This window comes from Psittacula echo, assembly GCF_963264785.1.
Source record: "Psittacula echo genome assembly, chromosome: 7".
NCBI classification, from domain to species: Eukaryota; Metazoa; Chordata; class Aves; order Psittaciformes; family Psittacidae; genus Psittacula; species Psittacula echo.
The window spans coordinates 16,701,042-16,719,209 of record NC_137740.1 but is presented as its reverse complement, the minus strand read 5'-3'; the positions used below and the strand labels follow the sequence as shown (position 1 = coordinate 16,719,209).

At 37.9% G+C, this 18,168-nt stretch overlaps 1 protein-coding gene across 4 annotated transcripts in view; it reads right to left on the bottom strand.

Moving 5' to 3' along the window:
• The window catches only part of DNAI3 (dynein axonemal intermediate chain 3), a 30,295-nt gene extending 12,151 nt beyond the window's left edge, over window positions 1–18,144 (bottom strand). For 2 of the 4 annotated variants that reach the window (XM_080622997.1, XM_080622998.1), the window contains exons 1-12: window positions 18,010–18,144; window positions 12,510–12,595; window positions 11,137–11,175; window positions 7,180–7,361; window positions 6,524–6,628; window positions 5,522–5,683; window positions 3,631–3,830; window positions 3,236–3,352; window positions 2,405–2,595; window positions 1,387–1,511; window positions 1,196–1,285; window positions 697–768 (exon numbers count right to left, since the gene is read on the bottom strand). In XM_080622997.1, coding sequence (XP_080479123.1) covers window positions 697–768; window positions 1,196–1,285; window positions 1,387–1,511; window positions 2,405–2,595; window positions 3,236–3,352; window positions 3,631–3,830; window positions 5,522–5,683; window positions 6,524–6,628; window positions 7,180–7,361; window positions 11,137–11,175; window positions 12,510–12,582 — 1,356 coding nt within the window. In that variant the 5' untranslated portion in view covers window positions 12,583–12,595; window positions 18,010–18,144. The remainder of the gene's footprint in view (window positions 1–696; window positions 769–1,195; window positions 1,286–1,386; window positions 1,512–2,404; window positions 2,596–3,235; window positions 3,353–3,630; window positions 3,831–5,521; window positions 5,684–6,523; window positions 6,629–7,179; window positions 7,362–11,136; window positions 11,176–12,509; window positions 12,596–18,009) is intronic. The other 2 variants (XM_080622996.1, XM_080622995.1) reach the window with 1 other exon arrangement.
• Between the last annotated feature and the right edge of the window lie 24 nt (window positions 18,145–18,168).

The window sequence follows — 18,168 nt, the reverse complement described above, 5'->3', positions numbered from 1 at the left end:
ATATCTTAGTATTTTTCCAAAATACAGTAGTAGACCTGTCAAAGACAAAAGGTTACTTTACATACTGTTAAAGCTGCTTCACAGATTTCAGATCAGTTTAGAGAATTTGCTAGGGGTCTAATACCTTCCTACCTTTTCACCTTGGACAAAAGAAAATGGAAAGCAGCAGAACAGGCCTTTGAATAGGAAGCTGTAAAAAGAATTCCAATGTGGCTCCACAGGCACATGCACATCCACTGAGGTTATTAGTTCCTCCGCTTTTAGGTCTCTCTTCCACTTATTCCCTTTATAGTCTTCTTCCACTGAAATGTTCTTCTCATTTTCCAAGCTACATTTTTCCTGTCCATAAACTTCCAGAATAATTTTCAGTATTACATTCAGCAACAAATGCTGTACGTCTTTGATAGGCTTCATAAGGCAACAGTGCAGTAGATGTCGGTGCTCATTAAAGAACAGTCTGAAGTTTAAGTCTGCACAAAATGCAGTAAAGCTATTAAGATGGGCCAATGAGGTAGAAATTATAGTGTGATAATGGGTTTATTTCAGAAACTCATCAGATTTCTTATCCTTTCTAGTCTCTCACTGCAAAGATTATCTACTGGTTTGAGTCAGGGTACTGTCACCCATTTTCCCCCACAGACATACAGATGTACCACAATCGAGAATGGAAGCATTTATCATACCAACAGCTATTACCTCATTTTCATCAGCATCAGTTTTTGTATTTTGCAGCTTTTCTTCATGTTCAGAAATATCCCACAGTATAACCTGCAATGAGAAATGAGTATATTAAGAATTATTCAATCCTTTATATTAAACGTATTTTTCACATACAGTTCATGGAGGCTTAGGGAAAATTCACTCTCTACACTAGAACTTAGGAAGTCTTTAAAGTATTGAAGTCCTTAAAGTATTGCCTCTTCAGTCTGATGCTATCAGTAAAAGGCTACACTTGTCTCAACAAAAAAGAGAGTCTCTACAGCTTGACCTATGTTCCAGTACTACAAAGAATGACTGTACAGTAATGGCTCAGCTATGGAGTATCCAGGCATAACTTCAGTGCAGGATCAGAGAATTTCTCAGACTGTGTCACTAAGGGTTGCTAGGGATGCTGAGTACAGCTCTTCACCCTTATTTTAATAATGTAAGGAAATACAGGAATATCCAATTTTATTCATAAGCAGAGAATGAACACCTGTCCATTGATGCAGCCTCCAACAATGACATTTGGGTCGCTTGGACTGAACTGAAAGCAGTAGATGTCTTCAGGACACTCCAACAGTAGCTAGAAGGAAAACCAAAATAGTTGAGAAATACAAATCACTCAGATTGCTTGTTCTCTTGTTGTTTAAACGCCTGACATATTGAAAAGTGCTGATGAAATACCTGAGGCTGGATAGGGTCAGAAACACTCCAAAAAAGTATTGCTGATTGCTGCAGCAATGACTTGTCAGAAAGGTTAATGTGTTCCTCATAAGAAAGCCTCTGTCTTGCTGACACTGCTATGATCCCTGAGTGAGAAAACAAATTTTCTCAGAAGAGACAATTCAAGTTTCAACACGCTGTTAATTATTCTGAGTGACTTGTACCTCCTGAATACAGTGAAAACAAACCCCCAAACAACCCCCAAAACCGAGCCATGTATTGATACTGTTTTTTTTCCAGATCAACTCTGAGGAAATTGGTTCTGCTGCTTTAAGTTACTCAACAATGAGCCATAGAACCTAAGCATCATGATAAAATTCAGGGTTTTTGCTACTACTCCTGAATGGGGTAATACTGCACCTGAAATGACGTGAGAGGCTTCTAGTGCTGGCACCCATCATGAAATGAAATCTTCTGTAGCTGAATTAATTTTCTGTGCAGGCTGCAGTATTGGCTATTAGTATGCTGTGCAGCTAAGACATTTATATAGAACTTAATTGTGCCTTTAAGCTTGGCTGTGTAGAGCAATAATCCATGGCAGGGAGGAGACATTTAGTATGCCTCGTTACGCTCCCTGGCACTCAGCAGAGCCATGTCCCATTCTGGCTGTAACATTCCTAGCAAGTATTAGGCATGCGTACAAGATCCAGCCATGGGGAAAAAGACAGTAGTTTGCAGAGCCACAGGAAGGACCTGGCACAGTTGCAGCCCCACTTAATTGAGCCTCATATGGGAGAAATTTCCCTTTCCTGTGATCTTCGCTTACGTTTTAGTGTGAGGGACTTTGCATGGCCTGTCTGAAGTCTACAGATTTGTCCAACTCATTTTCCACTTTGTCTCAAATCAGCAATTGAGACAGACATACTGAATCAGTTTTGGTGTTAAATTTAAAAGTTGACAGTTTTATGAAAAATGCATATTTTATAGTTCTCACAATACATGTCATTCAAATCTCAATTCAGTATTTTAACTGCATTACCATCAATGTTTGGATGCCAGCAAACACAGCTAATAGTTCTGTCCTTGAGATAGCGCAGATCTGTAAATGATTGGTATGCTTGAAGATAAACATCTGGCTTGCCACCAGAACTGCTTTCATCTTCTGCTAGGGCCTTCCAGTCATCAAAAAAAGGATTCATAATTTCATTTTGCTGCAGTGCAATTTCCATTCTGTTTTGTGGAAAGAACAGTTAACACTTTAAATAATCCAGATGTGACTGCTCAGTAGTAGAATCACAAATATTTCTGTAAAGAAGCAGCTTTTGTTTTACACAAAATGATGACCACAGTGGTAAAAAAAGTATTTATTCCTCAGTGATGCATCACTGTAAGGATCCCCCCCCCCCCCCCATTTAAATATAAATAACTAATTGTAACAAGAATTTAACTCTAGTTCTAGTGTGGATCAAGTACAGTCCAGTTGTTAATTCTTGCACAAAAAATGCTGATAAGTGGGATTTGTCCCACGACTAAGGGCTTTAGGACAGTACCCTTGTTCTTCTGCATATACCTCTGCTTCAGTGAGCAGTGTTTGAAAGATCTGTTTTGCAGCTTTAGTGGTGTGACACTATCAGCTTTAACAGTTCTAATATCCATTTAAACCATCATTCATCTATATTGCATAGACATAATGTTAATTTTCATAGAAACAAATATTTAGTATCTGTTAATATTAAAAAATAAGCAAGAGGAAAACCAAAACAAACAAAAATCTCCTCACCAAAGCCAAACCAAAAAAGTATATAAAAACAATTAGTATTTGACCAGACCAGTGCTACATTCCAACAGCAGTTCTTGCTTGTAATTTTACCTTAAATGTACTGATGTAAGAAATTCTTTCAGCTTCTCAGATGACAAACACTCTTCTTTCTCTTCATCTGACAACTGTCTAGGAAAATACTGGGTGGCTGCATTTTTTGGATAGGTCCTAACCAGTTGGAATAATTTCAATGTGAATAAGTATAGAAATAATTTCAAAGACAGAAGCCCATGTAATGTGTCAAATTAAAAGCTAAATCTATTCATTTTTTCTAGAAACTCCTTGGAAAAGTGAAAGAAGAAAGATACAAACAGACCATCCAGTTCTGTTCTCTTAATCAGGATGAGAAACTCCAGGAGAGCTGATTTAATTTACATAACTTTAATTGAGATCAGAAACAGTGTGTAGCTTAATAAATAAGCTGATAAATATTTTCTCACACTTACCATTTTGTCTGAGTACTACTTTCTCTTACTTTTGGAACCATTTGTAAGCCCACATCTTTTTCAAGCATTTTAATACTGAAAGTTTTGTCTTGATAGGATGTGCATTCAACGTAACTGTCTTTCATGTCTGAAGCATTGTTATCGGTAAATGTAATTGGTGCACCGAACTTCCTGCGTACTCGAGAAATCATATACTTAATCTGGAAAAGAAGTATTTCAGTAAGTTAGCAGAGGAGAAAGTTTTTGGAAAGTGTTTTTTGTAAAATGGCAGCATTTATGTAGTTGAGGAATTAGTTCTATTGATGATTTCTGTGCTGAGTTTACTTACATTTCTACATTTTGAAACTGAAATGCTCATATAAATAACCTATAACATACGTAGTAAAAGACCGGTTTGTATTTCTAAAACAAGAAGTTGCCTTTATGTAATGTTTTGGCTAGTAGGATAAGAGAATCATATTTTCTAGTTCACGTAATACCAAAACTTCTCCTTTAGTTAAAGGCTTGATTCTATGTAATACTGGACTGCATTGGATTTCCAAGACCTGGCTTTTCAGCTCTGCCCTCTTAGTGCAGTTCTCAACACTGGGTAAGGCATTTCATCTTCCCTTATAGAGCCTAGGGAGAGAAAACTACAATGAAGAGGATCCACGAAAATTTGAGTGAGGAGTTTCCTTATAGCAAGAACCAGGAAGGAAGGGATTTGGCTTGACTTCTACCCACAGAGGTAGGTATTTGATTTCAGGCAGTAGAAAGTTATTGCTTTGTCTTGGATTCATAGCCAGGTACTTTCTCCCAGTACCTCCCAAGGAACTGGAAAGGAATGTAGGCTGAAAATACTTCTGAGTGGACCTTGCCAGCAGTGTTCAAGAATACTTGGACTGTGAATGTGGGTTGAATTTCATGACTGTGAATTAGCTGTAGAACGGTCAGACATCTTTTTTAAGTAATGGCAACATGTCCAGTTGCTGAGAACTATCAAAACTTGGCCAGTTTTCCCTGAACAGGGATTTAGCTACTGAGTAAAAATCACAGATGGACAGTTAAATGCTTGGGAGTGCCCCACACATCACAAGTTAGGTGGCAGCTGTTGAATGGATCTACTTTTTGGACATGATTTTCTCAGTATAACATGTAGGTGAAGTTAATGAAGTATTAGGAACAATTCCTTCCCCAAAGGGTGCTCAGGCATTGGATCAGGCTGCCCAGGGCAGTGGTGGAGTCACCGTCCCTGAAAGTGTTCACACACCATGTAGACGAGGCCCTCAGTGCCATGGGTTAGTGGTGGCCTTGGCAGTGCTGGGGAGCAGTTGGACTTGATGATCTTAAAGGTCTTTTTCAACCTGGTTGATTCTATGTGTCTATGTCTTTCTGTTATGTCAGCCTGTAATACCTGTAGTCAGTAACATTTATTCTGAGGTAGAGCCCTTGAAAGTTTTGCATGCCTCTTAAATGCCATCCATATCATGAAACAAGAGTTCACTGGGCTCCATGGAAACAGAATTAGGTCTTTAGAATATAATTGCAGTGACTTAACTTGTAATTTGGCCAGATAGTCATTTGAGCAAAAAGTGGCAGAGATGTTACTGACCAGAGATGATCAGGACTTTTGAATTTACAGCTAAAAAAGTAGATATGTCCAATGCAGTCTCACATGCCTTGTTTGCAGGATTTAAATAGAAGAGAATGCAGAGAAAAAGAAAACAAAACAAACCTGCAAGTGCAGCACTTTCAGGTTTTGTTAGAAGTTGAGGTATTTCTCTTTTTCTTCTTGAAAGACCCCAAGCAAACCTAGGATTGCAACTTCCCTTTCCCTGACTGGTTTTTAAGGAACGTAAAATATGTTTTTTTCTAATATTTATGTGATTGACTAACATCTGTTGATTCTGACCTTTGTAACAGTGTCTTTAACAGATTCTTCTTCAACTTCCTTTTCGCTGCCAAGAGAAACCCAAGGTTTTTGGACAGGAGGCCTGTAAGGTTGGATTTCTAGAGTCTCCTCTATATTTTCTTCTTTGTTTTCTTCCTGTTTTTCTTCTGCAGTTTCTGGAGGCTGTGACATCAAAGAGTGAGAAATGGTACTTTTTCACAACTGTTACTGAAATGTAAGTATGAACTAGAAAAACAGTTTTCAGTCTTCATCCACACATTCTTTATCTTAATGCAGCAAGTCTGGCTATTCTGTGCCCCTGGGCATGATTGGATTAGGTCTCATTCATTCATCTGTGCATTAGAATTTTCCAATACATGTTAATATTTAACTACTAAAGAGCAACCATTGTCTTGAAAGCAAATTACTGTTATATAAAAAGAATTTGTAGTGGTTTCCTACATCAGGCCCTCCTGCCTGGAATTGCAATTTGCTTTTCTATTAGACATTTCTTCTCCTGATGCTGAGTTACAAACTCATGTTGAAAAATATGATAATCTACCTACCCATAAACCTTCTCCTATAGCACAGTGCACAAGGGGAGATCTACGTATCTAGAATTATTTAGAACTCAAGAACATGCTGAAGTACGATTTAAAGAGTACATACATACATATTGTGAAGAATAAGTATAATTCTTTGAAGATGCCAAATATAATCTTTTCTTTTTATGTCTTGCTAAGAAGCCTGGGTCTTGCCAGAGGAAATTTATGCTTATGACAAAATGCAGCAGTGGGGGTTAGAGTGGCTCTCTGAAGTAAAATACAAAAATTTAATTCAGTCTTTCTCCGTATAAAAGACATTTTTTACAGTGATACACATATTTTTCTTTGATCAGATTAACCTTTAGAGAAACATTCTGGCATGCCAACCACATCAGATACTTACAAATACAATACCAGTTTATATTTTAGACAAGATTCTGAAATACTCATAGAAAGAATGATGCTTGTATTTTCTTACCTTCAGAAGGTTTTCCTTGGATTCCTCAGAAGCAACGAGGTAAAAGTTCTGTCCATACTGGAAATTTGCATCTAAAACTACCAAAAGTTCTTCCCCTGGATATTCCTAGTTTAATTAAAACAATCAGTGGAACACTGAAGGCAAATAACATATAAAACAGACGTAAGCCTGTGACTGCAAAGCTACCACTAGTGTAAATTCAGTATCTTTGATTAATCTTTTAAGTCTTAACAGAGGATTACATGTGCCAATTGAAAAGAATAGATGGATTTTATTTTCTAATAAAAATTATTTTGAGACCAAATGAGTCTTTTCATACCAAGAATTGAAAAGAAACTGTTTTAATGATTCTCAATAAATAGGCAATGAAGAAGGTAAGGCCAGAATATGTGAAGCTCTGCCAGTTCAGAGAATCAAAACTAATAATATTTATGTTACTTTTGGCATATATCAAATCTAGAGTTAGTTAAAAAAATACCAAACAAAACTGTGAATGGTGAGCCATGAGAAACTTTAAGTTGACAGCGGTCAAAGACCTATAGCCTTTGGATATTACACCATTAGTGTTTTTCCACAGAGTCAAACAAGGTCAAACCTTGTCATACACTCTGAGAACATGAAGTCTTAAATTAGTGTGAACAAAATAAGCTACACACCAGGATAACATTTTTGATAGGGTAAAAATCAGAAATTTTAGCTCTTCTTTTCAGGTCCTGAATGATGTCCTCTTTTTTAATGATTTTGAAACAATTTTCTTCTGTGACATCTTCATCAACTCGGCAATTGAAAATTGCTTGTGTCTGTGTAGTGAGAACTAAAGGAAAGATTTCTGGGTGGCCTGTAAAAGAAAGCAAAATTCCTTGATAAACAAATTCAGACTGTTGTTTAAACATAAACATGTGCTTTAGTAATTCTTCCTTTACTGTTTCCTAGCAGAATGCCTTTGAATCTCTCAGCTTAGTTTTTGGTATTTTGGAAGGCATAGGGAAAAAATTGTATTACATTTTGTTAATCTTGGAAAAGACTTCACCTAACACTTCCTACTTAATGAATATGTTATCCCTAATATAAGGGGTTTTTTTTCTTCTTGATTAACAGATCATTAAGAACGTCAGTGAAGAGTCATTAAATAGAGTGTTTTTAATACATTAAGGACACAACTGCCTTAAAGACAGCCCATGAACAAATACACTCTAATCCTTTGCTGTAGAATATTGTCATGTTAAGCCAATGTTTGATCTAGGTGAGGCTTAGATGCCCTCCAAAATAAAGCTGTTTTTCTGATTTTGGACTTTCATCTTCCTCTCAGAGTTCTGAGTGCAGCTGAGTCTTTTTTGCACTAAGCAAGTGAGACTAAAGCAAGGTCACTAAGATTCAAGTCAGATACTTATTTTCACCTTTGTTGGAGAATAAATAGCTGTTGTTTTCTACATACATGACCTCCATTAGGTTCATTTGTACTAATTCAAAACAAGCTATTTCTTACCCTATCTCTGGCAGTGTTATCTTCATTGGTTCTAGTGAGGCTGGATGCAGTTAGGTTACCTGTCAGCTGCGCTTTGCAAACACTCAGTCTGAAGATAATACCCAGTGCCCTTTGTTAAGTGTGTCAGCTGTACATACGTAGCACTGATTCTTCCCATATTACATGTTTTGCCCTCCAGCTTGCATAACAGCTGTGTTTAAGATCACTATAGGCCCAGCTAGTTGACTCCTGCTGCCTAAAAGACTCTTTTCTTCCTTTGCTATACTGCCATGCTAGCAGTCATGCTGTCTTAGCTGCCATAGTAAGAGCATTGTTCATGAAGGCCACAATATTTTGTCTGAGAAGGCTATCAGATGTTCATCTTTTTGATAAACTGGGAAGTGTAAAAGATTTAGGGACATGAGTACATGGGATTTTTATGTCCTGAAATGGGCTGGGTTTTGTAAAAATAGCTGATAGTTTCTATAATCTTTCTTTCATTCTCTTTTCTTAGTTTGAGTTATTTAATATTTTATCTTAATTCCCAGCACCTGTGGTATTTTTATCTTTGTGTATGCCTTAAATTGAAGTTGATGTATCTAAGAGGATGATATTGACCAGCTGGCTCAGCATGTTTTGAAAAGCCATTTCTAACCGAAGCCAACAAGGACTGATAAAATAGTAAATTCTCCTTAATCTCTATCATTCAGGAAGCTAAATCTCTGCATAAGGCTATCACATAATACATAATGTTTGATGAATCTGACATTTATCCTTTAAATTTTTTCAATACTGTTTCTCTACTGCATCTGCTTTGCTATAGTCATCCACTAAAATTAATGGCATGCTTGATGCTTCTGGTACACCCTGCACTATACCAAGTATTATTTACTCAGCATTCACTAGTAATTTTGTAGCGTACACGATCCATTTGTCCATTAATTATCTTCCTTCACAAGTTGTGGTCACTATTGTATGACTTTCCTTTCCTTTTGATATTTTGGTGCTTTTCAAGATTTCTGTGTGGATTCTTCCAAAAAATACAAAATCAGAGGGATGTTGATTGGGAAAAACCTCTGAAAGTCAGTTTCAAGCTCACCGTTGATAAGCCCAGGCCAAGTCAGGCCGTTTTTTATCTTCAGGGGTCCCTGTGCTTGCCTTTTTGACTTCTACTCTCTGTAGGTAATAAGGCCAAGACCTAGATTCTTTTGCTTATTAATTTGACTGTGAGACCAGGCTCAGAAAAAGTGTTTATTCCAGGGTGACTTGAAACATTTGATGCCTTTAAGGAACTGCAAAAGTTGATCTGCAGGATTCCCAGGTTACCTTAGCCAAAGGCATGAGGCCTCATTAGGATGTTATTAGGAAGCAGGCTCAAAACATAGTATGAACTGCAACACCTCAGATACACTGTACATTTCAGGATATTGGAGCAAAAAAATCAGACTTCCTTTTGCAAATTAAATTTCATAGGATGGACAGAGGACACAAACCTAGGGCTGCGCACGAAAAGTGAATGTCATTTCCATCCTCTCTGCACACAGCTGGCTCACAGGGCACAATGGCCAGGAGAGCAAAGGAACAAGATATTTGTACATATCACAGTGCTCAGAGTTGGTGATGTGGCTACTGGCTGTAGCTAGAAGCTACAGAAAATTTATGAACATAATTAGCTGATTCTTGGGTGATTTTTTTCAGAAAATTATTCCTAATAGTCTCAAATAAAATAAACCCAAGCAATTAGACTTTTTTTTTTTAATTAATAAAAATTCCTAACCAGGAGTTTATTTAAGAAGCTTGTATGATGTTGTTTTTTAAAATGATGAATTGTGCATACAGCCTTTCCACAAATGCTAATGCTAAAAAGCCCTGTCTTCTCAAAGAGATGTAGGTTTCAGTATAAAACAAAACAATACAAGCATGCTTTAAAGTTAAGCCGAAATACAATAGACGACTATGAGAGGGAGCAGAGTAGGACAGAAAGTCTATTTTCTTCAATTCTCTATTGCTGGAAGTCCAGGTTAAAAACAGATTAATGATCCAAATTAAAATATGTACATCTTTTAGCCTAACACAAGGGACTGATACTGGAATTCTTACTATTATGAACATTCTTAGTTAATGCTCTTTTCCCATAAGATTTATGTAGCATCTAACCAAAGGCTTCACATTGTTTTTCTGATGGTATATTGTATCCTACCTTTTGTAACAGTCAGCAGCTCTTAGTGCTATGAGAACTTCACAAAGGACCAAGAAGCTCTCAGAGAAGTAAAGAACACTTGCCAGTCTTATGCTAAGGAGATACCATGCACAGACAGTGACTGCTTATAGTAGCATTTTCCTGCTTTTAGCAACGAGATTTTAGCAGTTCAGCTATTACGGCTATAACCTTACTTGCCACTAGGTGGAGGTAAAATTCTCTCTTACTGACAAAAAGAAGCCTCTCCAGGAACACCGAAAATACAAATTTTAATTTTTTAAAGTAACACTTTTGTCATCTGAGGGATCATTTATTGTGCATTTTCATTAGCTTCAGCTTAGCCATTTCGGTGACACTAATCAAAGTGCAATTTTCATATCTACGTGTGTGTATCTGTTCTACCCATGTAGGAAGTCAAGTGCAAAGAAATGCTTGATATCTCTGCGACTTTTCAATGGCAGATTTTTCCCCTACAAAGCAAAATATGCTACTCAATGTCTGATAACATCTATGATTAAAAACCACAAGTGATATGCCAAAATAATCTCACCAAATTCAGTAATGATTTGATAAAGATGAAAAATTTTGAAATTATAAAAATATTTCTTCTTTCAATTGCTTGACTATTACTAAATGCAAACATTTTTCACCCTATAATTCTGTTGTGATGCTTTTTTATTTTCCCTGCTCCCAGATCCTCTCAAGCCAAGATAAAAACATCTTCTACAAACTCATACCTGTTTCTGCATTCCTTGCTGCACTGCCTGCTACTCAGAAAGTGGTACTGTAATCACTACTGTAATAGCTGCAATTCTTCATAGTTTCTAAATTTTATCATTCATAAAAAATCTTTCAATTTCATTCCCTGGCTTTAGTAACACTGAAGCTTCAAAATGCGTGAAGTGTTCCAAAACTATTACTTGAAAACCCAGTCATCATAGCACTTACCTATACTGGCCATAGAAAGATCAACTTCGTCTTTTTCATCTGAAATATAAGACATGACATTACCAGTAAGATTTCTTCCTAACAAAGTTAACTATAAATATACAGTTGTTTTCTTGTTAGGCAATGTTTAAAATCTCTATGTATGTTTAAAATAAACTGTGAAGAGGAAACAGTAATTTCTTTTCAGTTCGCATTTAACACAAGAAATGAGTGAAGCCTTTCAAAATAGGTCTGTATCTTGAGGAGATGTTGGCATATTCTGAAACTATGGAGATTTAAACCTCATTTTTATTTTGAGCAGGTGGTCTGCCTAAAGCAGACACCATAAGAAATCTGTCATCTTGTGGTGCACACCGCAGTTTCTGTGGTTGAAAACCGCACTGACTGCTGCCTGATAGTACCTGTTTTGGGCAGCTACTATGTGAAGAGGAGATAAATGGGCAAGGCTTGCTAACATCAGACAGTAGCAGAACTGACAGGTGTGCAGGTAGAAGTGGACGTGAGTGCCTTCTGACAGTGGTGAGGTGGGCAGGCTTGCTCTGGGTAGCAGGGTGCTGCTGGAGCAAGGCTTTCTTCAGCTCCTGAGAAAGGGTCTGCAAACCTCACAGCAAAGTAGGACTGGAAAAAATTAGCAGTGGTGTGCAGAATATTCTCTGCAACACAGCAGCTATTAATCAGCTGGGAGGGGAAAAGTGATTAAAAGTCAAAAGCAACTTCAGGAAGGTGGCTGTCACAGCAGAAAAAAAAATTGATGAAACAAACCAAATAAAACCCAAGCAAGAGAACATCACCACCTGTTCTGAGAATGTGTGTGCCACTGGAAAAAAATACAGCAAAGGCTCATTAGCCTTACATTTCATTAATATATACACTTTATAAGTGGCACAAGTGAGATAGCACCTCATCACGTCTCAGAAAAAAAACCACAATAAAAGGCACTGTGAAATTAAATTGTGAGACTTTACAAGCTCTGTTATTGTACCTGTACAGTGTGATCCTGAGCACCTGAACTCCTGCTTCTGGGGACACCTCCCTCTGCCTCATGCTCTCTCCCTGGGTTGTTAGCTTTTGCGAATCTCCCCACTTAACGTGTATTAAGCCTCCTAATTTCCCATTCAATACTGTTATTATGACACCACAAATTATTAAATCTAAACTACCAAGACAAAGTGTAAATATTGCAATGTAGCTTTGTTACGTTCCATATACTGGTTACAAAACCATAATCATCAATTGTAGATCTCTCATTTATATAAAATAACATATTCTAATTTATCTCATGTTTACTTATATGCAATGTCCCAAAATAATCAAGGTAGCTCTTACGTGAGACCCTACTACTGTTTGTTTCATTGCTTCTGTACCTTACATACCAGGCTCTTTTTTCTTCGGGGATTTCTTAGCTTTCTTTTCACCTTTCTGTTTCTTTGCCTTTGCTTGTGACATCTTTCAGATTTCTCTAGAGAAAGGTACATATCATCAACAAACTGTAAATAGACAATGAAATGCACCATGCATGACTGTGAATTTTGCCCATGCTTTTATGTAGTTTATCATTATAGCAATAAGTTCATACACAAAGGTATATTCCATAACTGTAAACCATAAACTGTATTTTGATATATGTAATAGATGGAAATACTGCTCCTTTCCAGGGTGATTAAGTATGGACACTGATTATTCAAAACTTTTCTATTCCAAGTTAATTTTTCAGTGTGGCTCTGTGGAGGTCAAACTTGGAAAGAAGCTGTATGCATTATTGTAGCATGTAGCAACCACACAGCTGGAAATGATGCTCTGTACTCGTTTCATTTACTCTCCTTCTTCCCAATAACTAGAATAAGGATGAGAACAGCAATGTAAAAAGGCTCATACCCATTGCAAAGGAGGAAATGCAATACAGGCTGCCCACAGTACAGACGGGACAGCACACCATCACAAAATACACTGCCAGCACCACCATGTGGAAGGTACACACATAGCAGCCGATAGAACAACTAAATCGAGGTAGTCCAAATTCTGTTAAAAGTATTAAGAATTGTTTGATGTTGTTACTGAACAGCTGGAGGCTGGGATTCAACTGGGATAAGGACAATGGGACTTTCAGTTTGTTTGTGACCTCTGTTTTCCATGTTCCCACTGTTTTTTAAGACTGTAAATGGATTGGGAGAGGAACTATTTTTTAAATGTCTAAAAAGCACAGTATTTGGATGCTATTCTAATTTTAACACTTACAAGAGGAAAGCAGATGCACTTATAAGGCAGAAAAAGGCTGCACCATCAAGAACTTTCTCATGACATAACTATTTCTGATGAACTCTTACAGGAGCTATGGCCTGTCTGCCTGCACATGTGAACAGCACATTTACTGTCAGGATGCTTTAAGATGCAATGGTGAGTTTATAAAGTAAGTGTTCTGTCTTAAGACCTTCCTGATGAAAGGCCTAAACCAGTGTAAGCATTAAAACAAACATGCCACGGCCTGTGAATTTGCAATTTCAGTGGTCATCCTGGCTTTGGGATGGTCATTCCCAGACTGAGAAACAGCATTTTCTGTTTTGTAACACAGTTCTCAAATATTCCAGAGGCAATCAATACAATTTTAGCTTCCAATCTGAATTTTAGTTTGGAGATGACCATCAATGGCAGATAAAGGTCATGGATTATAGCCTGGCTTTGGGATCTGTGTTAACTTCCCAAGAATTCAAGGTAAATTTTGCTGTTAACTTTAATGGCAGCAGAGTCTGATAGTCTTATTACAGTAATGCATTTTTCTTTTTCACTCCAATCAAAATAGAAAAATGTAAAGCCTCAGGCTCTTTTCTCTATCATTCTGGATCATGCAGACCACAGGTGACAAGCTGCGTTCATGGAATATTACTGCATTTCTCTGTTGTTTAGTCATTATTGCAAATACAGCCCCTTCATTAATCCATCTGAAAAACTAGCAATTTAATCTTACACTTTTTCCAAAAGATAATGATAATACCAATGTAAAACAGATTAATGTTTCAGAATTATGAAACTCTTGCCTTGTAAGGGATGATGTTTTTGGAAGATTAAAAAGCCTTCAGAAGTTATGTATAGTGAATGTAAAGAAGAAAGTTAGGAGCTTATTCTGCCCTCATTCTCCCAGTCTTTTTGTCATGTACAACACTACAAACATTGGCAATATATTTATGTTTAATATTCAATATATTTTCCCACTTATAATCTTTCAAAGAAGCCTCTACACTGAAAAATATGCATAGTTTATAGTACTGAAACACTTAGGGCTACTTAACTTAGAGTGCATGTCAATTCAGATGGTTAAAAGAGGCTAATTTTCCCTTATTTAACAATAAAAGTGCAAAGCTATTTCTTATCCATCTCCTTGTACATGTTATGTTAAAAAAAATATTGTGACTCATTTTATAAATGGATTCTGTGACTAATTTGAAATCAACCTTCACACCTCTGGATAAAAGAGACAGTCCTCCAGGATAGGAGGAGAGTGCAGCTGTTCTACAAATCAGTTGAAGAACAATATGAACCATCTCATATATGCTACAGTCACGTTGGTTTATTTTACCATTTCCTAATTATACACTGAAACAAAGCCAATTTGGAAATGCTGAGTTTTTTCTTCTGAGTAACCTAAACCATAAGTCACATGAATAGAGGAAATGCAAAGGGCTGAGATAAGTCATATGCCTATGTTTAGTACAATAATCTGCAAGTAAAAACATCCCTTTTCCTTCAACTGACTTCAAGTATCTTATACCTATAGAAACAGTTAAAACGTTTGAAAATTGTTCCTCAGTAATACAGTTCCTCCTCCTTTACTGAAAGAATCAGGTGTAGAGGCACACACAGCACTATACAGCTAAGGGCAGTACTGGTGACTCTACGCGTATGTTAATACAAAAAGTATTGATGTTTAAGAGTTGCAAACGAACAGAGCAACCGGTAGGACTGTTCGTGGTTCCATCTGTGATACACAGAACCTCACCAACTGGAAAGCAGATAGAAAAGTACAAGGTAATTATCTCCTTTTACAATACTCCTAACACCATATCGCCTCTGTCCATTTGTCATTCTGTGGGCATATGATTGTCAGTGGTTAGGAAACATGTAAGGCCTTCAAAGAAAGCAAAGGCAGAATTTCTAAGACTCCTCTGGAAGCATTACCAAGTCCGTAGCTGTTCACAAAGTATGTATGCAAAGCTGGTTTTTTATACAGGATTAAATAACCCACTAACCCCCAGGTACTCACTGCAGGAAACCAGCATGCACAGAGAACTTTAAATAGCTATTGAAGAGCAATCTTTTGCACCCCTCCTCTTCAAAACAGAAATAAAGGAAAAAAATCCTAATGGTTCTTAATGTGTAAGATAAAAGCTGATATTTTCAGAAGTTACCTCTTGCTTCAGGGGTTTAGTATTTTTTCACTCCCTAAGTTTTTACACAAAGTACCAAATCCTATCAAGAAAACCATGAAAAAAATGGTGTCTGTATTAGAGGACTGTCTGAAGATATGGCAAAAAGATAATTTCTTTAATCTGCGGTTAGTTGATATCCTCTTAGGGATATTTCTCTATCGCTTATTTAGAAAGGACTCTAATATGCATATTTGTCCAGAATTGTGCAATTGTGTTACGCTTTTCCATCAATGCTTACCTAAATTCATAATTCTATGATTAAGAACAGAGGTTGGAAATTACATTTAAATTAACATAATTTGAAAAATTTATTAGTACAAAACCTACAAAAAAAAAAAAAAAAATAAACCAACCAAAAAAAACCAACCAAAAAACCCCAGCTCTTGAAAATCAGTTGCCATAGAGACTGACATAAATTTTGGTTTTTAAAAGTCAAGGTCAGGCTGGATGGGGCTTTGAGCCACCTGGTTTAGTGGAAGGTGTCCCTGCCCATGGCAGGGGAGTTGGAACTGGATGAGCTTTAAGTTTGGGCTTTCAATCCAAACCATCCTGTGATTCTGTGAATACAAAAATTCCATTAAATATGTTCAGTCGAATTTTTCAGTCAGTTTTCAGTGGAACACAGTGTTGCATTATTTAATTGTTAAAGCCCAAGTAAATGTTTGACAACTTTGACATTTTGTAGCCCAGTTTATTTATAGATGCCTGTAATATTTTCAACATTAGAGGAAAAATAAGCTCAAGGTGTTCTCCTAATCATTTAGTGTACTGAAACATTTACAGTTATAAACCAAAGGCGTGAAGTTGCTAGGTACTGCACCAGGGGAAAGTGAATTAGCTCTCAGTGCCACAAAAGATGCTGTCTGAAGTGAGGACACAGAATGATTCATTAGTTGCCTAATTGAATAGTTGAAGGTCAAGCCTGTGTCCATTACTAATTTAGCACTGCAAATTACTACAATTTGCAACGACAGAAGAATTGAGAGCCCTTCCACTTAACAAAAGCACTAGAAGGAAATTATCAAAACCACGTGCTACTTGCTTTTTGTTGTTGTGTCACTGTCAAGCTAAAAATCACTTTTCTGTCTGTAAACATTTAGGAACTTGTTAAAAGTACTGTCTTGAGAATGATGTAGTCTTTCCAGAAGTTCATATACAGTGTTCCCTTTAATTACATTTATTCTACTTTGCTCTACACAAAGACCAAATAATACAAATACCTGAAGATTGTGCTATTAATAATGCTTGTGCATATTTAGATGCAACTTCATTGTATAAGATTTCGAGAGTAAAGCTGAAGTTTCGGCAATTGCCAAATCATTTCAGCATATGAATGGTTCTATTTGAATGTACCTGATTTCACATGTACAACTTCTCATTAAATTAGGCCTACTTGAACCAGGTGTAGATTTTGTTATTTGATAGAAACCCGTAGAGGTAGTTACAGGCTCTGGGATGATAAGGACAACGCATGTAAAATTAGATTAAGAGTTAATAAGAAAGGCATAGACAGCAAAATTGAGAACTTCATTAAAACATTGGATAACACTGTGTTATGTTTCTCTCTTTCATGAAATGAGAAATAGAATTGGAAAGGTTATAACATGGAATATTGAAGATATGTTTTATACTAGGAATAAACTAGGATTCTTTTTAGCCTGGACTAAAGAGGCTATGATGGAAGTCAATAAAATCATGAGAGGCATGGAGAAAGTGAGCAGGGGGTGATTATTCACCATCTTTCATAATACAAGATCTAGCTGGCATCACATGAGCTTACCAAGGGACTTACTGAAAACAAACAAAAGGAGTACAGAAGTGTTTCATTGCACAATAGATAGTTGAATTATGGAGCATACTGCCCATGGACAGGATAGCAGCCAAAAGTACACGATTTCAAACAGGATAAATTGACAGATGGAAAACAATGGTGGCTATTGAAATGAAGCCATGAATACAAGGGAAAAAAGGATGTGAAAATGGAAGTATGGCTTTATTATGATCTTGCCCAGGCCCTTACTGGCCCAGACACAACCTCTGGTGTGAGGCAGTAGGTTGCTGGAGAACAAGCACGTACTGGGGACTGGACGGGTGCGTGTGAATTTGACCGTCATGTGCAGCAGCACAGGGGTCGGGGGGTGTTTGCAGCCGCCCGGCTCTCCTCACCAGCACCCTCCAGCCTGTGGCACAGCGACCCCGAGGGCTTGCCGGGAGCCCTTCTCCTCCCGCAGGCGGGGGGATCGGAGGAAGGCCCGGAGCCCGCTGCCCGGTTGCGCGGTGAACGTGGGCGGCCTCGGCGGCCTCGGTGGCACGGAGCAGGCCGCAGGCTCCGAGCCGCAGCCTCGGCCCGGCCCGGCCCGGCCCAGCGGTGATTCCCTGCCGGTTGCTGCCCATGTCCTCAGGCCTCTCATTTTCCACCCGCTTCCACCAGCGCCGCAGGGCCGCTTCCTACCTGTGCAGCACCACCACCCCGGCCCCAAAGCGTCCCTGCCGCCGCGCCGTTGTCTGGGTAACGGGGCCGGCCGGGATTGACGTTTCCAACAGCCAATCAGCGCTCCGCTTTTCAAACCCGCCCCCGCCAGGGAAGCGGCTATAGGGGGTTCCTCGGTGG